The sequence below is a fragment of the Platalea leucorodia genome (genome assembly GCF_965183815.1).
Source record: "Platalea leucorodia genome assembly, chromosome: W".
Lineage (NCBI taxonomy): Eukaryota > Metazoa > Chordata > Aves > Pelecaniformes > Threskiornithidae > Platalea > Platalea leucorodia.
This window is the reverse complement of record NC_138859.1, coordinates 42,607,842-42,632,608: the sequence shown is the minus strand read 5'-3', so window position 1 is coordinate 42,632,608 and position 24,767 is coordinate 42,607,842. Positions and strand designations below refer to the sequence as shown.

At 43.4% G+C, this 24,767-nt stretch overlaps 1 protein-coding gene across 1 annotated transcript in view; it reads left to right on the top strand.

The window, feature by feature from the left end:
• Positions 1 to 439: 439 nt before the first annotated feature.
• The window catches only part of LOC309601585 (protein Hook homolog 3-like), a gene marked incomplete at its 3' end in the record, with an annotated part of 117,592 nt that continues 93,264 nt past the window's right edge, over positions 440 to 24,767 (top strand). Inside the window, exons 1-2 of the mRNA XM_082334686.1 lie at positions 440 to 581; positions 10,686 to 10,771. Of these exons, the coding sequence (XP_082190812.1) occupies positions 525 to 581; positions 10,686 to 10,771 (143 nt within the window). The 5' untranslated portion in view covers positions 440 to 524. The remainder of the gene's footprint in view (positions 582 to 10,685; positions 10,772 to 24,767) is intronic.

The window sequence follows — 24,767 nt, the reverse complement described above, 5'->3', positions numbered from 1 at the left end:
ACTCAGAGACTGCCTGGGGACAGGATGTTGGTGCTCCGGGACACCAATCCCACAAGGGCCCCCTCAGAGCAATGCGAGTGCCCCCACAGTAGCAGGGCTTGCCCGGAACGGCAGACAAACCTACCCCCGAAACCGGAGAAAAAAGAAACGGCGCATGCCCAAGGAAAGGGTTTCCCAGTAAACGGAGAAAAAGACAGATTCACCCTCAGAACGAACGAGCAGACAATACCACATCCCGAGCCACCAACTCCCCTTTCCCTAAGTACCAAAAGGACAGCGATAAGTAACCCTCTCTCTGTGGAGTACTGCAATAACTGAATTGCTAGTTTTAGCCCCGCCCTCGTTAGCGTGACATAGTAGCAGTGACGGAGGCGGAACCAGCGGGCAGATTTTGGTAGGTCGTAGTGACGTATCTGCACTGCAGCCTGGCTTGAGACGGGGTGAAAAGGCGACGAGTACCGCTTTGGCTACTGATCTAGCCTATAACAGTTACCTTGGTGGCTGCAGGATCACTGTGCTCCGCTATGTTCAACGTGGACAGCCTAGAACGGGCCGAGCTTGGGGAGAGCCTCCTTACATGGGTGAGTGCCTGGGCCCAGTAGGCCGCCTCGCCTGGAGCAAGGTAGTCTGGCTGGAGTCATCCGTTGCGGTGCGCGTCTGTCCGCCCTCTCCGGTCTTCCTCTCCGCGGCTCTACGGGTGGCTCCGGGGTCTCTGTCACCGCAGTCCCAGCGTCCCAGGACACACCCTCGCTCTCGGATGGGTTTGAGTTCTGGGGTCGGCGGAGCCCCGGTGGACCTGCCCCGCCTGACCAAAGCCCCGGGGCGGGATGGGGAGTCGTAACCTCAGTACGTAGAGGTCTCCATAGCCTTAACTCTGCTTCTGCCGGGAAAAACAAAGGAGCTTGCTCCCCGCGCGCGCCTGCACAGGAGTAAGCAGGTTTCAGTGTGTCGGAGAGTCTGGTGTGTATTTCCTTCCTGTCGTGTGCCTGGACTTGGTGGGCAAGTTGTTATCCATTGCTTTGATTGTGTATCCCCGGCCTCTCATGTCTTGTGCCTGTCCTGTTCATAGCTGCGAAGTTCTTGTGCTGTATTTCCTAACCGTTGCCTGTTTTCGACCTGGACTGCATGCATCAGTAGCTTCATGGTGTGCTTTTACTCACAGGACAGCCAGAACTTACCAGACATTGAACGTGTGTTTGCAGCTACTTTGTATTTTGAGACATGGAACATACCTGTGTAACTGTAACATAATTGTGAAACTGCCATTTCATTAGCAGTCGACTTGCTGGTTTAGCTCTCTAGAATCATTGGCTTCCCAAACACACATTAAGAAAATTGCCAAGTAAATATCTACTATATGAAATTGTGGAACATTTCTGTTTATTTTCAACAATAACTCATTTGGCTTTTAGAAACTTAGCCTGTAAAAGGTGGGAGCTGGAGTAAGCTGTGAAGTTCATGAAAATTATTTGGAGTATAAAAATGATGATTTATGTTTCTCTGTGAAAATCGAAGTGGATAAGGAAGGGACATCCAATACCTGTTAAAAGGGAGTGGGTAGCTTGGAATGTACACAAGACTGAATTTTATGGGAAGAGATGTTTATATTATGCCCTAGCTGCACCAGGGTCTCTCTTTCCTTTGCATTCCTGATAATTCTTGTGTCTTAACCAAGGTTGTTATTTGTCCTCCTTTTTGCTCTCTATGATTTTTTTTTCCCTCTCCTCCCCCCCAGATGTTGGAGAAGACATGAGAGTACTGCTGAGCTTCATGAGGAAGCATACGTGTGTATGAACCCTGGGAAAGAAAAGCCAAGTGAAAGGCTTGTTTTAAGACTGGTACAAGGAAGGAAGGTTTACAAGGGGATGATAGAAAGAGACCTGTTGCTATATGTTGCTAGCATCCATGTGCTCCTCCTTTAGTTCTTTTATGTATGCTTCCCACTTCCCCACCCGCCCAGTCCCAAATTGCTTCTTGGCTCTTTAACTTTTCAAATAACCTACAAATTAACTCTTGCTGTGCTTCCCATCATCTGCATGCAACCAATATCCTTGTGAGCTATTGTAATTATTTATTTTTCTCTTGTATCGTAGTGGTCTGTTAAGAGTGATCTGATCTGTTGATCCTACTTCATATCCAATTTTAGGTTTGATTAAAATATCTTTGTATTGTTAGAGCAAAGCTGCTATATGAAAGTCTGTGTCAATAATTATTAAAGAGATTTTAGGACTAGAAATAGTCTGACAATTAAAATATGCTGTTCAAATTTGGTTTTAAACTAATTTAAATAAAATTTCAGAAATGCTAAAAAATATTTCATAACATTAAAGTATTTGCTAGCTAGCTAGAGGACTAACAAAATGCATAGTTAGAGGCAAAGGCTTCTTTGGGGGAGAGGAGGCTTCTCTGTACAGCTAAATATTATATGAAACAATGCTCTATATGTATTCTAAAGGACTGTTGTCTTGCTCAACTTCTGCGTGTGCTCAGGTCCAGTAGAAGTTGGGATAGTGCTGATAAAAAATGAAGTATAATAAAATAAAGGTTCTTGTTTGTGGAGGGGATGAGGACCAATATATCTAGATGAAATCTGCTTGTGAGCTGTTAGGAAAAATTTTTTTTTCTTTTTTTTTAACTTGCATGGCACTGAAAAGTATTGGAACCAACTAGTGATTGTCCCTGCCATGTTTCAAATTTGAAGATGAGGCAGTCAGTTTGTTCAGTGGTAAACTTTATTGTTACTTTTGAACTTTTTTTACAAATCTGAACCATTAAAAAAATCACCTTGTGACAAGGAACAGGAAAGAATGGGAAAGTTTGAAATGTTAATTCTGCTCTATGGCATTGTCCATCTGTAGGAATTATGTACTTGGACATGTGATCATTCTTAAGCAATAGTAAGTATTTACACTCCTTGATCATGAAATTGCATCTGTGCAGATGGATCCTTGTCCATCTCTGTAGGAGTGGTCCATAGAGATGGACCAAGCAGTATCCCTGAAGTCTAGCATCCCACAGACCATTTAAATATTCCAGCTGATCTATACCCTTTAAATTTTTTTCCCCATTCTTTGCATGCTGACCTAGCTTCTTCTGGTTTTGGTTAGCAGAAATATTTGTAAATAATTCTTAAATGGCATTGGAATTAGTCAACACAGTTGTGTTTCTTAGGTGAATGTGTGGGATTATTTTGCTATTTTACCCATTTCAATATTTTTGTGTGAATGTGGCTTTGAAAATGGCTCAGTTCATATTTAAAAAAAAAAATAAAGGTGATTCAGAATTAGCTTTTGTTCTGGCCCTACCTGGATTTAAAAACTGTTTTGGCTGAGCTGGTTTTTCACTTGATTGGCTGGGATGCATCTCCCCTTAAATTGCAAGACATGAAACTTGCAAAAGAGACCTTGAGTTTTTTTTAGTCTCAAGTGAAATGGGTAATATAAATAAATAAAACTTTTCTTTGTCTGGCTCTTCCCTCAAGTCTCCTAATGATTCTTGGGAAACTGCTCATTTAGATGGCAAAAGAGCTGTTCCAACTTAGAAAAGACTGGTCATCTGAGATCTATTGTGCTGGAAAAATTGTTTGTTCTTAAGAACTGGTTTAACCTCCTGGATTGCTTGTAAAAGCAACTCACATCCATAATGAAGTACTTCAACTGGTGTGTCAATGTTTTGAGGAGATAAGGCTTTGCAAAGAGGTCTGAGAAACTATTCAACCTAAACTGTGTTGCTGGCATTGATGTAGGCAACCTGAAATTGCTCCTCTCTGACAACCTGTGCTTTTGATGGATGAGAATATCCCTCAAGTCTCATATATTGCATGCCTGAGATTACTATATTTGATATCTTTAAACCAGAGCAAGCCACTTTACCTATAAATGTTTTAGTTTTATTTTTTAATACTCCCCTCACCATTTTGGGTTATGTTAAAGTTTATTATTTGAGTTCTGTTATAGTCTCAACCATTCTGTGATTCTATTAACATCTTCATTAATAATCTGGCTGATGGGGCAGAGTGTGCCCTTAGCAACTTTGCAGATGACACAAAACTGAGAGGAGTGGCCGATACGCCAGAGAGTCATGCTGCCATCCAGAGGGACCTGGAGAAATGGGCTGACAGGAACCTCATGAAGTTCAACAAGGGGAAGGGCAAAGTCCTGCCCCTGGGGAGGAACAACCCCAGGCACCAGTACATGCTGGGGGCCACCCAGCTGGAAAGCAGTTTGGCAGAAAAGGACCTGGGGGTCCTGGTGGACACCAAGTTGAACATGAGCCAGCAACGTGCCCTTGCAGCAAAGGCAGCCAACAGCATCCTGGGCTGCATTAGGAGCATTGCCAGCAGGTGGAGGGAGGTGATCCTTCCCCTCTACTCAGCACTGGTAAGGCCACACCTGGAGTATTGTGTCCAGTTCTGGGCTCCTCAGTACAAGAGAGACATGGACATACTGGAGAGAGTCCAACAAAGGGCCACGATGATGATTAAGGGACTGGAGCATCTCTCCTATGAGGAAAGGCTGAGAGAGCTGGGACTGTTTAGCCTAGAGAAGGCTCAGGGGGGTCTCATCAATGTATATAAATACCTGAAGGGAGGGTGCAAAAAGGACAGAGCCAGGCTCTTTTCATTGGTGCCCAGTGACAAGATAAGAGGCAATGGGCACAAATGGAAAAACAGGAGGTTCCATCGGAACATCAGGAAACACTTTTTTACTCTGGGGATGACCAAGCACTGGAAGGGGTTGCCCAGAGAGGTTGTGGAGTCTCCCTCCTCAGAGATATTCAAAAGCCGTCTGGACGTGGTCCTGGGCAAACGGCCCTAGGTGGCCCTGCTTGAGCAGGGGAGTTGGACAAGATGGCCTCCAGAGGTCCTTTCCAACCTCAACCATTCTCTGATTCTATTATGGCATTGCTCGATTTCATTTATCTTTTGGATTTAGAGCATTGTTGTATATGTTCCTGAATAATATTTTTTCAGGGTTTTAAACACCTGAGAAAGCTTTTGTTTCCTGCTGTTTCAGCAGATTGCCATGATGGTTCTTGAGGCAGCCAGGGTAGCAGCAACTGGAGTGAAACTGAGCAAGGGACTGGAGCCCAACTACTAACATATCAGAACTGATTGTTCTAAGCCTTAGCAGTGTTTGCAGCCCACTGTCATTGCAGAATTAGTATCCTACCAAACAAAATTTCCCAAAAACCTCTTCTGAGACTACTCTAGGCAATACAGTATAGGTACCGAAACAGCATTGCAACCAAAGCAGTCTAGAACAGTGTGGCTGTGGAGTAAACCTGCTGTGTTTTTAAAATTCTTTCAGCATATCTAATAGAGGTACACAGCATCTTTTCTGTTTTAAAACTTATGACTGATCAAGGTACAGACACTGAGGTTCTTTGCTGTGGGTGTTGCATCAGGAGTGTTTTGAACTCAATTATATCTTCTGGCCATGTCTGAAGACCTTGGAGAGTTTTCATACATGCATGTGGCAGTTGCACTGTAATATGCCCATATCTGAAATAAGAATGACTGCAGGCTTTTCAATGTGTTGTTTTTAGCGTGTGTTGTTTTTTAGTATTTTTATCAAACATAGAGCTAAGGTCTAATACTGGGGAAGGTTGCTCAGCACTTGCTATTTAACCAGCAGGTTTCCTCAAAGAGGTCAGTGCTGGCTGGTCTTCTGTAGCAGACTGCAATGGAGATGTCAGCAACTGTCCCTCCCCTGTCATGGTAACTGTTGTATGTTATACTGTTGTATGTTGCCTCCATTGAATTGTACCTTACCTACTTTTCTTTTCTTCTTGTCTTGAAGGCCAAATAAAAATACTTTCTGCAGGTAGAGGAATTTAGATGCTTATTTCCTTGGCAGAGGTGCTAAAACTCTCTATGAAGTGGGCATTTTGTAAATACTGTTCAAGGCCTCTCTTTTGGCTACTTCCGTTTTGAAAGTATTTCTAGCTCTTTATGTGGTATCGATCCTTACTATTCTATTTGACTTTCTCCCTTTTGGCTGAAAAACTTCCTCAGTGTGGTGTTTGTGTCTTCTATGCAGTACCCATTCCAAACTGGAAGGATCTGCCTGCATTAATATGAGATCTAGAGGCCATCTGAGCAACTCCTGATAGAGACTTTGATCCTTCAAGAAGGGTACTTGTGAATTTTTTTTGTAAGGTCCCTTTGTGAAGTAAGTCAAAGTTGCTGGAATCCACTAGTTAAGATATGTTTTTCCTTTCCTCTTCAGTTACTTCCTTACTTTTTGTGCTATAGTACTTTTGGTCTTTGTGTGTCTCCTGTGTAGCCTATAATTTAAGTGCCTGTTTTGGTTTCTTGTGAATGACAGGATTGCAGGAGACTAGCTAAGCCTCTTTGTTCTAGTCATTGATCACCAACCACAAAGTTGTAGGCTTTCATTTTTTCTTCTGAGGGTGATATCATATCTGCACCAAGGAGCTCATGGATATTATTTGTGCCATCTAACTAAGCTTCTGACTAGTACTGTATATTCTTTGTGGAGGTCTCATTGACTGTTGGGAGCTAAGACTGTCTGGGAACTGAATTTAGATATCTAAGCTGGAAAGTAAGTGTGTATTTACACTGTTTATGTTTCTGGTGTATTAGAAGATCTGGGAAATTAAAGTCTGTATTTTGCATATTTCAGAGTTGCAGAGCATTTAATGGGGCATAGCCTTTCCTCTGTTCTAGGGTTACATAAGATAAAGCTTTGAGGGAGATTGTTTGCCACAGGCAAGAAGGTATTCTTAGCTTTATTATGGGGAAAATGTGAGAGGGAAGGAGCGGCAGAGACAAACTGTTATGCACTGTGCTGCTTGGGGTGGATGAGGAGTCTGGAGTAAAGAAGTGTCGTGGTTTAACCCCAGCCAGCAACTAAGCACCACACAGCCGCTCCCTCATTCCCCCACCGGTGGGATGGGGGAGAGAATCAGAAGGGCAAAAGGGAGAAAACTCGTGGGTTGAGATAAGAACAGTTTAATAACTAAAGTAAAATTAAAATAGAACAGTAGTAATAGTAATAATAACAATAATAATAATAAAAACAAGTAATAATAGTACAATAGTAATACAAAGCAAGTGATACACTCTGCAATTGCTCACCACCCACCGACCGATGCCCAGCCCGTCCCCCAAGCAGCGATCGTTGCCCCTCCCCCGGCCAACTCACCCCGCTCATATACTGAGCATGACGTCACATGGTATGGAATAGCCCTTGGGCCAGTCTGGGTCAGCTGTCCTGGCTGTGCCCCCTCCCAGCTTCTTGTGCACCTGGCAGAGCCTGGGAAGCTGAAAAAAGTCCTTGACCGGTGTGAGCGCCACTTAGCAACAGCTTAGCACTACTTAGCAAGAACCAAAGCATCAGTGTATCATCGACATTGTTCTCATCCTAAACCCAAAACACAGCCCCATACCCGCTACCAAGAAGAAAATTAACTCTATCCCAGCTGAAACCAGGACAAGAAGTAAAGCTGGGCATGAGAAAGGGGGGAGGAAAGATGGTGGTTTAATGTTTGTCTTTGTTTCTCATGACCTTAATCTATTTTAATTGGCAATAAATTAAATTAAATAAATTTTTCCCAATTTGAGTCTGTTTTGCCTGTGACCATAATTGGTAAGCAATCTCCCTGTCTTTATCTCAACCCACGAGCTTTCTCATCCTAGTTTCTCCCCCTGTCCTGCTGAGGAGGGGGAGGGAGTGAGTGGCTGGGTGGGTATTTGGCCTTGGTTAACCCACCACAGTACCTTTGGGGGAAGAGTTCTTTATTCCATCTGTCAATAAAGATGGTGCTTTTCATCTAAGCTATACCTGCAAGAAGGTGGAGTTCTGGGCTTCAAATGACTTCTTTATTCTGCAGGAGCACAACTGTTATCTGTGTTCATCTATGCTTTTTAACATAATGTTTGAAATGTGTTTAAATCTGAACTACTAGTCTTATCAGCTTTCTTCTCCAAACCCTATCCAAGAAGTTAAAGGACTTTGTTTTGCCTTATGCTGTCAAATAAAAACTATACACCTTTGCATGTCAAACATTGTTTAAATAGGGGTTAAATGAGGTGTACTTTTCTGGTGCTATTCAGTTTTCCAGTAATCTGGCAGTCTTCATCTGTGATAACAATGGTTTTCTTAATGGGTTTGAATGCTGTTCTGCCACATTACCAATGTCTGCTTTTAGAGAATAGTTGCATTATTTTTGATAGATTAAACTTTGTGGATTGTTGCAGGGAAAAACTTTTCAACTGACATGATTTAAATCAAATGAGGATCAAAGTGTTTTATTGATTTATTAACAATACATGATTAAACAGCAATAATTGAGCTATACATTCAGAATCCATATCAATAATACAACAGATAAGCCACAATACTAAACACCAACAAAATGTTAATAAACACCTACATATTTCTAAACATGCTTCTGTTGCTACTCCTAAACTAATCACACATGCACACACAGAGTTAACAATGGAAGTAACAAGCACACCTCCCCTTCTGGTAGTGTGGGTTACCCTACTTGCATGCCCCTCATGTGGAACATGCGGGTGCTGCAGCTTTAGGTGTGCCCATGCTGCTCCCTACAATCTGCTAATGCACATGCCAGTGAGAAAGCCCCCCAAGAGGTCACCTTTGCACCCCGAGGGGTGGACCCCTACTTGGTGTACCCTGTACTGCCAGTCCAGTAGCTGGATGCAGGCTACTCATGAGGGAGGAGGCTGCTTTGCTAGGCCTAGGTGGAGGTTGTGATGCCAGCAGGGCCACTTCTGGCAGCATCAAACCCAGTTTCACTGTTTCTCTGTTGCCATTTCTTTTTCCACATTTGCAAAATTTTACTGCTTCTTTTCTACTTCTTTTTTTACGCTGACACAACCCCAACACCACCACCCCCCCCCCCCCCCCCCCCCCCCCCCCCGTGCTTCTCTTTTGTAATTCCCTGGTTCCTGTTTAATCCAGCTGATGGTTATCATCATTGTTATCAGTTTGGGGCAAATACCCTCTTAGACAGTTGTGGGTGTTCCATTCACACCCACTGTTACACTCACATCCCTATCTTATCAGTGGTTGTTATCCAGGCCTTGTTGCCAGGAAGAAGCCTTACAGACTGCCCCACAGTGGTATTATTCTTTGGTATTATTCTTATGTTGTTATCTAGATTTCCTCAAGAGCCTTGTAGAAGACTAACACTGGTTGTGGTTTTTTTCTGAGAATGTATTTATATGATTATATTATTTGACATATATATTATATTATTTTGACACTGGGCAAGTAGAGATATAGGTTTTTAGAATTTGATGCTCCGAAGGGTAAACTAGTGGTTCACCTCTTGTAAACTCTGTTCTCAATATTTTGTTCTATGATATGTTTCTGGTTTTAAAAGACAGTTTTTTTCTGTGGTGTTTCTGAAATTCATCACTGCTTGGTGAGGTGTGTATGTATGTGTCCTAAAAAATGTGAATGTGCATAAAGAAAGTTGTAGTATATTTGCAATTGACAATATTGCCAATGATCTTTTTTTAAAGAGAATAAGAAAAGGAATTTGGATAAATTATTTCAAAGTATGATTAAGTAGATGAAAGCTCAGAAAGAAGTGTTGATTTTGGCTCAGGCTATTCAAAAATATTGTATACAGTATTTTCATTTTATCATCACAATTGCTCTATTGTTTTTTTGTTATATAAATACCCTGAAGCCATGCTGACTACTCTTGATGATTTTTATGTCTGGATGATGATTTTTATGTGCCTGGAAATGGTTTCCAGGATTAGCTGCTCCATCACCTTCCCAGGGATGGAGGTGTGGCTGACCAGCCCATAGTTTCCTGGGTCCTCCTTCCTGCCCTTCTTGAAGATAGGAGTGACATTTGCTTTCCTCCAGTCCTCAGGCACCTCTCCCAGTCACCATGACTGATCAAAGATTTTTGAGAGTGGCCTTGCAATGATATCTGCCAGCTCCCTCAGCGCTCGTGGGTGCATCCTATCAGGCCCCATGTCATCATATATATATGATCCTTGACATTCCCTTTCCATACTTCTGAATTAGCAGTGCTTGCATCTTGTATCTTAACCTCCATCTACAGACCAGAAACTCTTCTGTATACAGCCCTTAATGTCTGTTACTGTAATAACTGAGTGCTTCAAAATATTTGGAAAACTAGCAGCGTAAAGACCTGCTAGTAATCAAATAATTATGCTCTTTTCCATCTCATACTACAGAGGAGTTAGATTTGGAGTACGTCTTTCTGGAACATGTAGGAGTTCTGAGTGATCAGTGGTGTTGGTTTTTTTTTTTTTGTTTTGTTTTGTTTTGTTTTTAACCAGTTCTCTTATGTACATTACATCATTGAGAAAGTGGGATTTTCAGAATGCTTACATGGGAGAACACAAGTCTCATTGGCTTCCAACTTTTTTCAGTGTGTTAAAAAATGCTTTCAGAAATCCTTTTGTTAGAAATATGCTATAGTTGAGTGTAGTTGAGTTTGGAATGTTTTTGGTTGCAAAAATAAAGCTATTAAGCAACGTCTCCAGTTTTTTTTACTGATTGCCATTCAATCTAAAACTTTCTACCTCTCTACTCTTACATTAAATGTGTACTTTTTTATTCTAAGTAACAACAGCAAATAAAATAAGCACCAAAAGGTTTTCAAAAGTAAAAGAAGAAAATAACTTCTTTTTTCCCCTTCCTCTTCAGATCCAGACATTTAACATTGAAACACCATGCCAGACTGTGGAAGACTTAACGAATGGGGTTGTGATGGCTCAGGTGCTCCAAAAGATGTAAGAACAAATTTGTTTCATGATTTTGGGTGCACAAGTTTATCACTTGTACATTTGTCTGAATTTGAGTATATTTTCTTATTTCAAATTTGGCCAGTATTCAGTAAGTACTCAACTAAAGTATGTTTAGCCAGTGCTTTTAATCTGAAATGTGGGTACTACTTTTTTCTCCAACTTTCAGATAGTTATCTTAACAGCAGTTAATATAAGCCTAAAAAATAGTACTTGGACAAGGTGTTTATCTAGTGCTAATCTTATTGAAAAGTAAATTGGGTTAAAACTGAGCTTATATGTTCACAAAACTTAAATTTCATCTTAAACATTTGAAGCCAGTGCAAGGTAAGTTATTAGCTTGGGGCAGTGTTTGAAGTTATAGTACACTATATCACATGTTAGAATTGCAGTAGATGATAGAAAAGATGAAGCTGTTAAAATTGTCTGTGTTACTGCTCACATTTTTGCTATCATTTTTATGAGTGTTAGAGGGGAGTGCAAATACTGAACAGGCATCAAAAATAACTCTGAAACTGGAGTTAGTCTTTCCAGGTCATGTCTTAGTTGTATTAGCAGGGCAGCATGGGGAATCTGGATCAAACAATAAAACTTCTGTGAGAAGGGAGCAAGGCAAAAAGCAGGATCACAGCCCTGGGCTTTGGGAGAGCAGAGTTTGACCTCTTCAGGGATCTGCTTCGAAGAATCCCATGGAATAAGACCCTGGAGAGAAGAGGGGTCTAGGAGAGCTCGTTGATTTTTTTTCCAAGAATCACCAAGCTGAAGAATGGTCCATCCCAATGAGCAGGAAATCAAGGAAAGGTGGCAGGAGGCCTGCATGGATGAACAAGGAGCTCCTGACTAAACTCAAGCATAAAAAGTGGTAGCAGGAAAAGGAGACCCAGGAGAAATAGAGAGTCACTGTTTGAGTGTTCAGGGATGGGGTTAGGAAAGCCAAAGCCCACCCAGAGTTGAATCTGGCAAGGGATGTGAAGGGTAACAAGAAAGGATTCTACAAGTACATGAACAGCAAAAGGGAGTCTAGGGAAAACATGGGCCCACTGCTGAATGGGGCAGGGGACTTGATGACAAATGGCATGGAAAAAGCCAAGGTACTCAATGCTGCCTTCACCTCAGTCTTTCCTGGCAAGACCAGCCTTCAGGAATCATGGCTACTGAAACCAGAAGGAAAGTCTGAAGCAAAGAAAATTTGTCCTTGGTGGAGGAGGATTAGTTTAGAGAACATTTAAACAAGTTGAATGCACACAAGTCCATGGGACCTGATGGGATGCACCCATGAGTGCTAATGGAGCTGGCCAATGTCATTGCGAGGCCACTCTCAATTGGTCTTTGAAAGGTCGTGGTGACTGGGAGAGGTTCCTGAGGACTGGAGGAAAGCAAATGTCACCCCTGCCTTCAAGAAGGGAGACCCAGGGAACTACAGGCCAATCAGCCTCACCTTGATCCCTGGGAAGGTGCTGGAGCAGCTAATCCTGGAAACCATTTCCAGACACAGACAAGAAGGAGTAAAGAGGGAGCCAGACTCTTCTTGGTGATGCTCACTGACAGGAGAGGAAGCAATGGGCACAAATTGAAATACAGGAATTGGAATACAGGAAATTCCATTTAAAGATTAGAAAATACTTTTTTACTGTGAGAGTGATTTGAACATTGGAACTGGTTGCCTAGAGAGCTTCCCTTGCTGTAGCTGCCCCTGCTTTGAGCATGATTTTGAGGGGCCTCTTCCAACCTTAACTATTCTATAAGCTGAATGGCTTTGTTTTAATAATGTAATTTTAGTGGTATTGCAAGGACATTACATTCTTAGATTAAAGGAAAGGGAAAATCACTATTATGCTGGATAATAATAAATTTTGATTAAAAACTTTGAAGTTAATTAGGATTAAAATAGTGTATACATTAGTTAAGCATTCCAGTATATAGTCTAGAATGTTTCTGTATACTATCTGAATTTGAGAATTAAATGTTTTGAAATGCTTATGTTCAAGTGTATTAGCTGTCTAACCTTGACACCGTGCACAGTGTTTTGGCTTCTGGGGGACTACAGATAAGCATAGTAGTTAATATATTGTAGTTAATATAGTAGTTAATAAGTGGTTAATATATATCTATAACTACCTGTTTTCAGAGAGAGGTTTTTATAACCTTTCATTAGAAGAAGTTTCAGGTAAGAGAGAAACATATCTGTTGTGGGAAACCCAAATAAGTCCAATAGCTTAGTAGTGGAAAAAACATGGATTTTTTTAATGGAAGTTCTGAAGAAACAGTTATTTTACTTAAAGAACAAATACAGTCATCTGGAGATTTCTCACATAGCTTCTCCTGTGAAGAAAGTGAAGCATCAATTATTTATAAAAATAATAAATGCTGTCCTCTGTATACTTTGCTTTAAGGGAATCTTTGCAATTGCAAATAATGTCAGCAGTCCTGGCTGCTTTAGAATAAGTGAAAAAATCTTTAAGTATTTTGTGTTGACATAAAAGAAGACAAAAGATAGAAATGGTAGTTATAATCCAACATTTAAAATAGCATGTTCTTAAGTTTTCTGAAATGTGTCTGAAATCGGTGTTACAAGTCTAATAAGAAATTGGATGCTGTTTCTTTCTTCAAGATTGTAAAATTCTTCCTCTCTTACCTGCTAAAGTAGAAGAGAAGTTTATCACATAGATGGTAAGCAAGCTTAGTAAATTCTGTAAGAAGTCAAGATTTTTTTCAAAATTGTCTGTAAATTCTTTGTTGGAGCACTTGGTAGAGAAAAACATGATTGTGGCATATTGAGTTTGGATGTTCATCAGTCATCAACTTGTGCAGTTTTCCTCATAGAGTGCAATTCCCATTTACTTCATGACATGTCAGCAATTGATAAATGTCATTGTTCTTTTGTTAGCTTTTTTAAACTGACTAGTTCAAGGACTGGTCAGAATTGGGATCTAAAAAAGATACTATGCCTTGATTGTATACCAAAATAAAGCTTGAATAACAGACCTCAATAATTTTACTGATAGTATTTTTAACTTTTAACCTATTACTGGTGACTTGGGATGCTGTGCCCCCCCTCCCCAAGTAAGCAAGGAAATCTACTCTGAGATACTGTTTTCAACTATAATTTCAAGTGATTTCTTAAAAGGAAAAGTATGTACCATGTGAATATTGTGTTTCTGTAGCAGCACTTGAATTTTTTTTTTCCCTTGGCAATTGTCACATTGATACTGAATGTTAGCTGGACTTTGTCAGTGTATCCAGAGAAGTTTAAGTAAAGATCAGCTAAGCGATTGCAAGTCGTCTTCTGTCTCATGCAATAATTTGAGCCTAACAAAATTACTCTTTGGCTATCTCTAACTCATGTCAACTCTAATTCAGATTTACCACTTTGCATGCTTGTGTAATGAAGATATTGATTCTCATACATAGATTTAACAATAACCTGGACTGTATTTCTATTGAGAAAAGCTTTGGAGCAAAGGAATTGCAGCAACGAGTTGATCTTAGAATTCTAAAACAATAATACGGTATGCATGATTTCTAAGGAAAGATATGATTGCTTCTCTTTTTGTAGTAGTAGCGGATACCTCCAGTGGATCCTTGATGTAGCTATCAAGGGTAGCAAACACAATAGACAGCTGTGTCTCTGAATGTGAAAGGTGGGCACATAGACTTGGTCACTATCTTTGGTCTAAATAGTTGGTTTAAAAAACTGATAGGGAGCCAATAGACAAAGCCATTGTAGAGAATACAAAGAGAAAGCATTCATTGCTGTTAACAATTTGAAAAACAAATTTGAAACTAGTCAAGTTCTCCATTTTGCTACTTCAATTCAAACAGGTACTACAGAAAGGATACTTATTTAAGTAAAGTGGGAGTGTTCAGACAAATAAAAGGAGTTAGAATAGAACAGAGGAGTCAGTCTTTTCTTCTGCATCAGCAGCACTGGTTCCTTCCCTGTCCCAAGAAAGAGCACTAAGTAGAAGTAAGTAGACACATAAGTAGAAATGCATAACAGCAAGGCAGGTGGGTGCTAGAAGTTTTTCAGATGTCATGCATTAAAGTTTAATAGTGAAGAATAAATTAGGCCTAAAAGCAATAGACTACTATAAATAAGGGAATGGAGCCTGGATCATAGGCATGTAGTCTGTGACTTACAAGTGTCATCTTCAATGAAGAACTGAGAGTTTTTTCAACTTGCTCTTCCAACCCTTCAGCAAGTGCATCTTAAAGACAAATTTAGAATGAAAACTGGAGTCAAAATCCACTTAATTGTTTCTCTTATTCCATTGAGAAAGGCAAGCTGCTACTTCTGTACATGATGTTTCCTGAAGTTTGGGGGAAGGGGGGGGCGGGTTGTCACTCAGTACAGCTGCCTCCAATTTAAGGTCCTCCTCCAACGTGTGTTCATTGAGGCTGATAACATTAATTGCATTGGGGGGGTGGGGAGAGATTTATGATGACTTTTCAGTGCATCAGGAATTTCATAGAATCACAGAATCATGGAATGTCCTGAGTTGGAAGGGACCCACAAGGATCATTGAGTCCAACTCCTGTCCCTGCATAGAACAACCCCAAAATTCACCCCATATGTCGGAGGACGTTGTCCAAATGCTTCTTGAATGTTGTCAGGCTTGGCGCTGTGACTACCTCCCTGGGGGAGCTTGTTCCAGTGCTCCACCACCCTCTGGGTGAAGAACCTTTTCCTAATATCCAACCTAAACCTCCCCTGGCATATCTTCCTGCCGTTCCCTCGGGTCCTATCATTGGTCGCCAGGGAGAAGAGATCAGCGCCTGGCCCTCCTCTTCCCCTTGTGAGGAAGCTGTAGACCGCAATGAGGTCTCCCTTCAGTCTCCTCTTCTCCAGGCTGGACAGACCAAGTGACTTCAGCCGCTCCTCATATGGCTTCCCCTCTAAACCCTTCACCATCTTCATAGCTCTCCTCTGGACACTCTCCAGTAGCTTCGTATCCTTTTTGTACCGTGGGGCCCAAAACTGCACACAGTACTCAAGGTGAGGCCGCACCAGTGCGGAGTAGAGCGGGACAATATCACCTCCCTCGACTGGCTGGCAATACAGCGCTTGATGCACCCCAGGACACGGCTGGCCCTCCTGGCTGCCAGGGCACACTGTTGGCTCACGTTCAACTTGCCGTCGACCAGAACCCCCAGATCCCTCTCCGCGGGGCTGCTCTCCAGCCTCTCGTTCCCCAGCCTGTGTGTACATCCAGGGCTGCCATGTCCCAGGTGCAAAATCCGGCACTTGCCCTTGTTAAACTTCATACGGTTGGTGATTGCCCAGCTCTCTAATTTTTCCAGATCTCTCTGCAGGGCCTCTCTGCCCTCGAGAGTGTCATCGGCAAACTTAGACAGCAAACCTTCAAGTCCTGCATCCAAGTCATTTATGAAGACATTAAAGAGCTCTGGCCCCAGGATGGATCCCTGCGGAACCCCCCTAGTGACTGGTCGCCAGCCCGATGTAACCCCATTTACTACAGCCCTTTGAGCCTGACCCGTCGGCCAATTGCCCACCCATTGCATTATGTGTTTATCCAGCTGTATGCTGGACATTTTGTCCAGGAGGACACTGTGAGAGACAGTATCGAAGGCTTTACTGAAATCCAAAAAGATTACATCGACTGGCTTCCCTTGGTCAGCTAGGTGGGTAACCTTGTCATAGAAAGAAATTAAGTTTGTTAAGCAGGACTTTCCCCTCGTGAATCTGTGCTGGCTGTGGCCAATGACTGCATTGTCTTTCAGGTGTTTTCCAATAACTCCCAGAATAATCTTCTCCATGATTTTGCCAGGCACAGAGGTGAGACTGACAGGCCTGTAGTTACCGGGGTCATCCCTGTTGCCCTTCTTGAAGATTGGGACAACGTTTGCCAGCTTCCAGTCAGCTAGGACCTCTCCAGATTCCCAAGAGCTCTGGAAAATCATTGAGAGGTCTCGCTATGACATCAGCCAGCTCTTTAAGTACCCTCGGATGAATCCCATCGGGCCCCATTGACTTATAGGGATCCAGCTGGAGCAGCAAATCCTGCACAAGTTCGGGGTTGGCTGGGAGTTTATCATTCTCGCACTCATGGTTCTCTAGCCCAGGGCTCTGGGGCTCCCAGAGCCCATCATCGGTGTTGAAGACCGAGGCGAAGAAAGCATTAAAATGTCTCTGCTTTGTCTGTGTCCCTGTTTGTGAGGTGACCATGCTCATCAAGTAACGGGCCAATGTTATTTCTCGCCTGCCTTTTGCTATTAACATATTTTAAAAAGCCCTTTTTATTGTCCTTCACAGTACTGGCCAGCTTCAGCTCTAATTGAGCTTTGGCCGCGCGAATTTCCTCCCTACAGTGGCGAGCAGCATCTCTGTAGTCCTCCCATGTCGCCTGACCTTGCTTCCACTGGCCATACATTTTCTTTTTTCGCCTTAGTTCTAGAAGAAGATCCCTACTTAGCCAAGCCGGCCTTCTACCGCGCCTGCTTGACTTCCGACATTTTGGAATTGCCTGCTCCTGTGCTCTTAGCAGGTGGTACTTAAAAAGTGACCAGCACTGATGGACCCCAGCACCTTCAAAAGCTTTTTCCCAGGGGCCCTTACGAAGTAGTTCCCTGAGCAGCCTGAAGTCAGCTCTCCTCATATCCAGAGTTGAGGGCTTGCTGGCAGTTTTCCTCCTGTTACCATAGATTTTAAACTTGACTGCTTCATGGTCGCCGTGGCCAAGGCAGCCACCAATCGCCACTTCACCCACGAGACCCTCTCCGTTAGTAAGCAGCAAGTCGAGGAAGGCACCTTTCCTGGTCGGTTCCCTTAGTACCTGTACCAAGAAGGTATCATCCAGATGGTTTAGGAATCTTCTGGACCTGCTTGTACCAGCTGTGTGGTATTCCCAGTTGACATCTGGCAAGTTGAAGTCCCCCAGAAGGACAAGGGCAGATGACTTAGAAGCATCCCTTAGTTCCTTAAAGAATAACTCATCCGTGTCGTCATCCTGGCTGGGTGGCCTCTAGTAGACTCCCACAACGACATCCGCTTTATTTGTCTGTCCCTTAATCCTTACCCAGAGGCTCTCAACTGGGCCATCGCCGACTGCTAGCTCCATGCACTCCAGCCCCTCCACTACATACAATGCCACCCCGCCGCCTCGCCTGCCCTGCCTATCCCTCCTGAAGAGCCTGTACCCATCCATCACGGCACACCAGTCACAGGACTCACCCCACCAGGTTTCACTTACACCTATGATGTCGTATCTCTGGGACTGGGCCAAGGCATCTAGCTCCTTTTGCTTGTTCCTCAGGCTGCGTGCATTTGTGTAGAAACACTTCAAGTGCGGTTCATTGTGCCCGTTGGCTCGTGGAGCAGCCTGAGGAATCTCACTAGCACGCAGCTCCTCGAACTTTGGCGTGCCCTCCCGTTGCTCGTCGCTGACGAGCCTGGTATTGTCCCTTTCCCCCTTTCCAATCTAGTTTAAAGCTCTATCAGTCAGCCCTGCTAGCTCCTGAGCAAAACCCCTTTTCCCCTTCTGAGAAAAGTGCATCCCATCGGATGTCGGTAGACCTGGTTATGACCTGGTTAGACCATCCCATGATCGAAAAACCCAAAGTTCCGCCGATGACACCAGCCTCGGAGCCACGTGTTGATCAGCTGGGTCTGCCTGTTCCATTCACTGTTCTTCCCTGCTACCAGAAGGATCGAAGAGAACACCACCTGAACACCTGATCCTTCAACCAACCGCCCCAAGGCTCTGAAATCCCTTTTGACTGACTTAGGACTTCTCTTTGTTCTCTCTTTGTTATCTCTTCGTTGCTGACATGAAGAACTAATAGCGGGTGATAGTCTGAGGACCTTACCAGACTGGGGAGTTTTCTAGTGACATCTCTTACCCTGGCCCCAGGGAGGCAGCAGACTTCCCTGTGGGTTGGGTCCGGTCGGCATATGGGACCCTCCGTTCCCCTCAGAAGGGAGTCACCTATGACAACTACCCTTCTTTTTTTCTTAACGTGAGTGGTTGTGATGTGGGGGGTAGGCTGCCTAGACGACCCCTCCATCCCAGAAGGACCTACGTCCACATCATCACTTGTCTGCCCATCTGATTCCAGGGCCTCGTACCTGTTGTGTACGGGCACCTGGGAAGGTGAGGCAGGCTGAGAGTGGATTTGCCTGCTGTTCCGAGCAGTAAGGTTATTGCTTCCATTCATGCCCATCACCTGGGTCTCCTCCTTCTGCCTGGTGGTGAGAGGGTAGGGGGTCCTTTACCTCTTGTGCTGCAGTTGGCTGGTGCATCTGTCTCAGGGATGGTAGAGTACAATTCCACCAGTCAATCTCCTTCTCTGACTCCCTGATACTCCTCAGCCTGGACACCTCTCGAAGCTCCATCACCAGGCTGAGCAGCTCCTTTACTTGGGCAGATCTCCCACAGGTGAGCTCACTGCTGCCGTCAGATACTGACCTGAAACTCAGGCACTCCCTGTAACCTGGGACCTGGACGGCTGCATGTTCCCTTGAAGGCTCTGTTTGGGCGGCTGCGTCAGTTCTTGCAGCTGGAGGGGCTGCGAGGGACCCTGAGACTGAGAGCGCAGCTTTTTGCCGGGTGGATACCATGGTTCCTGCTGTTCTTAGCTCCTTATAAGTGGGTTGCTGCCTCCGTTTGAAGTGGCAGGGCCCTTCCTGCTCGCCCTCATTGCGCGAACTGACGCGCCACGCCCTGGTCGCCGCGCTCCCTAGGGACCCTTTAAATCTCCCGCAGTTGCTCCTGGCAACGCCTCCGCCGTGTCACCCTCGCTCGCGAGAGCTGCCGGCTCCCGGCTGGACTCTCGGCACGTCCGCGGGTTTCCGCGGAACTTAGTGTTGCTGCTGCTGTGCTCCTCGCCGACTGTTACAATTTCATCATAATTGTACTGGGTCTGGCTGGGATGGAGTTAACTTTCTTCATAGCAGCCCATATGGTGCTGTGCTTTGGATTTTTGACCAAAACAGTGTTGATTGATAACACATCGGTGTTTTGGCTATTGCTGAACAGTGCTTGCACAGTGTCAAGGCTTTCCCTTTTTCCCCACTCTGCCCCAGCCCAGTGAGTAGGCTGGGGCTGGGCAAGAGGTGGGGAGGGGACACAGCTAGGACAGCTGACCTGAATTGACCAAAGAGGTATTCCATGCCATGTAATGTTATGCTCAGCAATAAAAAATGGGGGTTTGGTCTTTCCAAAGTAGCTGTTGCTCAGAGACTGGGTGGGCATCAGTCTGTTTGTGGGAGGTGTGGTCCGAACAGTAATGGAGTCTGACAACATGTTCTAAAAAAAAGTTTTATTGAGGCGGTAAGAAAGAGGAGCAACAACGTCCCCATACAGTGACTCACCCAATCACCGATAGCAAACACAGGATCATAAGTGATGCCATGGCTCCGGTGGACTGCCAGGGACACTTGCTGTCCAGGTCATCTGGCAGCAACAGCCAATCGTGCAAATGCCTTTTGAATGTGGGTAGGAGTCACGCCACCCCTTGGCTCCACCAGTGGCAGTGTGATTTGAGAGAATCATACCTTGGAATGTGGGCAGCATCCTGCCTTACACTGACGATGTTGGTCAAGGGGCAGGGTGTCAGGAGGTGGCAGGTGACTCCTTTTGCATTGTTATGTTTTTTCTTTTTTATTTCTTATCCCCTCTTTCTTTCTCCTGTTAAACTGTCATTATCTTGACCCACGAGTTTTCTCATTTTTGTTCTTCCTTTACTCTCCCCTGTCCTGCTGGGAGAGGGGGGAGTGAGTAAGTGGCTATGTGGGTGCTTGGCTGGCTGGGGTCAGCCTACTATAATAATAAATCAATTTTTATAAAAGTCAGAAAAGCAGATTAATCTCTCCAGTGAGAATTCCAAAAAAGGTATGAGTTTAGTTATTAACGAACATGAATCAGGCAAAGCATTGGATAGAAGTCTGAAAATGTTTGGCTTGTTAATTTTTTGCACTGATCCAGTGATCTGGGCATATATCTGTAGAACATGGCTAGTATTACAAGCAAATTGTCAGTTGAGAAGTCTAAGCTTCCTATTCTTTCCATTTCTTTACTTCCACCATCATGGAAAGTGTCTACTAGGTGCTTATCAAGGCAGGTTACTGTAGAAACAAAGACAAAACTGGACAGTAGTTTGTAGTGAGGGGAAGTTTCAGAGGGATTCTTAGTTCAGAGAAAGAACCATAAGATTTGTTGGCAATGAAAGAAGAAGTGGAAGAAAACACTTGCTCATCAGATGATAGAATAGCCATCCCTTGTGTTAACTGGCTAGGAAGGATCAGGAGCTCCTTTGATCTTGAAAGTATGTTGGGTTTGCTTTTTCTTTTTTTCTAGGATAACATGTTATCCCAAGTGTATGAGGACCATCTGTATGAAACCATGTAGCAGAACTTCTCTGTAATAAAGGTACTGAAAGAGACTGTGGAAAAGGGTACTTAGAGGGAGTTATTGACACCTTCAGAAGCTTTTCACCAATGTAGAACATGATAAAATATGGTATAAACAAGATGCAAGCAAGCAAGAGCATTTTTACCTATAGATACAGGTGTCACTAAATAAAAATCCTGAAGGATACTTTTTTCTTTCTATCTTAAAGCCATCATCTTTGAAATTCAGGTAAATTGGATTCTCCAGTGCTAAGTTTATTTTATCTGACAATATCAGCCTTCATTTTGGAGCTGAAATATTTTTTTTATTCCTAATGATGTAGACTTCACTTGAACCTTCAAATCTGAAGGCTACCATTCCCTCTGATTAAAACAGGGAAGAAATACAGTTAAATTATATAATAATAATAATAATTATATTAAATTATGCCTGTATACCATCAAAATTGTTGATTCTTCTAGGGAATGCAATACTTTAAAAGTAAAGAGTAAAGATTAGAGACAAAGCAAAATGCTTATGGATTGGATATGAGTGGGCTGTCTGGCTAAAAATGTGCAGCTTGTGATGTTTCTAGCAGAAGTGCCATAGATTATTACCTGGATAAGTTATCTTTTTCTTCATGGTGTGGTGTTTTGTTTTTCTTTACTGTAATGTTATTCATCAGTGTCAGTATTTCTTACCCATCTATTGGTGTCAGTGGAAAAGAATAATTCTCTGTTATACAGTAGACTACTAACTTCTCTCCTTTCTTCCATCTCTGGAGACAGTTTAGTATCTAGATATCTTTGGGTACTTTCTTTCTTTATCAACTCCACTGGACTTGGTAGATATACAAGATGGCATATATTTTCATTTGTGTCATCTACTTATCTTGCCCCACTCAATTAATGACTAAGTGTTATACAGTGTAGCATAGCTTGTGTGTGTTAATATGTGTAGAATATAAAAGCAGGACTCTCATATCCCCAGTGGAGGGATATATTTTGGGGGTTTGGGGGGATTGGTTAGGTAACTTCCCTTTTTTTTGCCACGTATTACACTCAGTCCCTCCCAATCCCTTCGGCGAGGCATCAGGCAGCACAGGAAGTTAGAGTCAGTGCATACTGGTTTGGTTTTGCTGCTCATTTCTTCTTACTTACTCATTTCCTTTGCTCCAGAGTGAGTATTCTACAGGCCACAGTCCCTTTTGGGGTGGCCCTGCTCTGGTGTGACTTATCCATGGGCTGCAATCCTCTCAGAGGTACCTCCTTCAGCATGGAGCATCTCCTTCCAAGAGTGCATCTCCAGCCATGTCCTCAACAATGTCCCCTTCCATGTGTCTCCTCTGTTTCATTTCTCCAAATGCGTCTCTTCACATTTCTTCACGTGTCCCCTTATGGGTGTCCTTCTATTTCTCCTCTCACAGCTCCTTTTTGTGCCTCCTCACATCTACATCTTTCCTTTTGTGTCTCCTTTAGTGCATCCTCACATGCCATCTCCTGCCTCTAGTAGTTGCTGCTCGCTCTTAAATATGTTTGAGCAGAGGTGCCATGTGCTCTTCTGACTGGTTGGAGTTTTGGCACAAGGTAGGTTGTTCACATCTGTTTCAGAGCTGGCTGGAACTAGTTGTGATTGGCACAGGGCAGTTCATGGCTTCTTCCCACACAGAGCACCCCCGCAGACCCCTTTTTAATGCTTCTATGCTAAGTTTTTGATTGTTGATTTGGTCCCTTGGTTTGATTATAAAGAAAAAGCATTGTTGTTGATGTTTATCTCATGATCTGAACTTTAGAACTTCTGAGAAGAAAACAGAAATTTTGACAGTTGTATTAGGAACAATACTGAGGTGACTTCCCAACACTGGAAGAAAGCATGATTGTTTTAGACTTGCTTGGTGATTACCCTCTTACAGCTCTCTTTCAGAGATTTGCTGGCATCGTACTTTCTCTAGATGTTTCTAGCTATTATTTAATCTGGCATTGAGGTGCTGTAAAGAGAATCATTGTTGGCACTTTTCTGACTATTATTATGTGTGAATTACTTTGAATGGATTGTTTATCAGCTGTTAGTCCTTCTGTACTTCATGAAGACCAGATGGGACACTCACATTTAACTTAATTGCATTCCAAAGACCCTTGCAAAAATGAATGTCCAGAGAGCTAAATAAAAGTGTAGGCAATCCATGACTTCTTTCAAGAAGAAAGTGAAGGCAGACTGATGATCTCTGTATCAGTCATTGCTGCTGTAGCTAAGAAAAACTTTTTAATCACTGTTGAAATATAGGACTCCAAGGGTGAACTGAATTGGTGCTGAACCCTAAATTTTGCATTTTTCCCTCAACTGATGCCTTCCTTGTTGAATATTGCATATGCAGTGTTAGCCATCCAGTTCCTCCAAGTAAATGTCTCCTTGTGGGCATTTCTGTGTTGTTTTCCATCTTGCTTTTCAGACTAGGTTTTTTAAAAACAAAAATGTAATGCCAAGAATTGACATAATCATGGCATTGCAGCCTTGAAGCAGCTGAAAATGTTTGTGACCTACCTTGGCCTTTAAGGATGATAAGATGAGACCACTAAGAAAGTCCTCTTGGTCGTCTTTGCCAGTGAAGCAGATAATTATGTCCACTTGTATACTGGAGAATAAAATAGTAAATTTAATAGTATTTGGCAGCAACGTGTGACAGTTTAAGTCCAGAAATTAGGATTACTTTCTGTGAAACTGAAGTCTGGAGACTGACTACTACACTGACTCTCAAGACCCTTACCCTTTAAAAAAAATGCCATTCTTTTTTTGGCCTGTAGTGACTATTTTTCATCTGAAATCATAGAATCATAGAATCGTCAAGGTTGGAAAAGACCCTTAAGATCATCGAGTCGAACCGTTAACCTATCACTGCCAAGTCCACCACTAAACCATGTCCTCAAGCACCACATCTACCCATCTTTTAAATACCTCCAGGGATGGAGACTCAACCACTTCCCTGGGCAGCCTGGTCCAATGCCTGACTACACTTTCGGTGAAGAAGTTTTTCCTAATATCCAACCTAAACCTCCCCTGGCGCAACTTGAGGCCGTTTCCTCTCGTCCTATCGCTCGTTACTTGGGAGAAGAGACCGACCCCCCCACCTCGCTACAACCTCCTGTCAGGTAGTTGTAGAGAGCAATAAGATCTCCCCTCAGCCTCCTCTTCTCCAGGCTAAACAACCCCAGCTCCCTCAGCCACTCCTCATAAGACTTGTTCTCTAGACCCTTCACCAGCTTCGTTGCCCTTCTTTGGACATGCTCCAGCACCTCGATGTCCTTCTTGTAGTGAGGGGCCCAAAAGTGAACACAGTACTCGAGGTGCAGCCTCACCAGTGCTGAGTACAGGGGCACCATCACCTCCCTGGTCCTGCTGGCCACACTATTCCTGATACAAGCCAGGATGCCATTGGCCCTCTTGGCCGCCTGAGCACACTGCTGGCTCATGTTCAGCCAGCTGTCGACCAACACCCCCAGGTCCTTTTCCGCCAGGCAGCTCTCCAGCCACTCCTCCCTCAAGCCTGTAGCGTTGCCTGGGGTTGTTGTGACCCAAGTGCAGGACCCGGCACCTAGCCTTGTTGAACCTCATACAGTTGGCCTGGGCCCATCGATCCA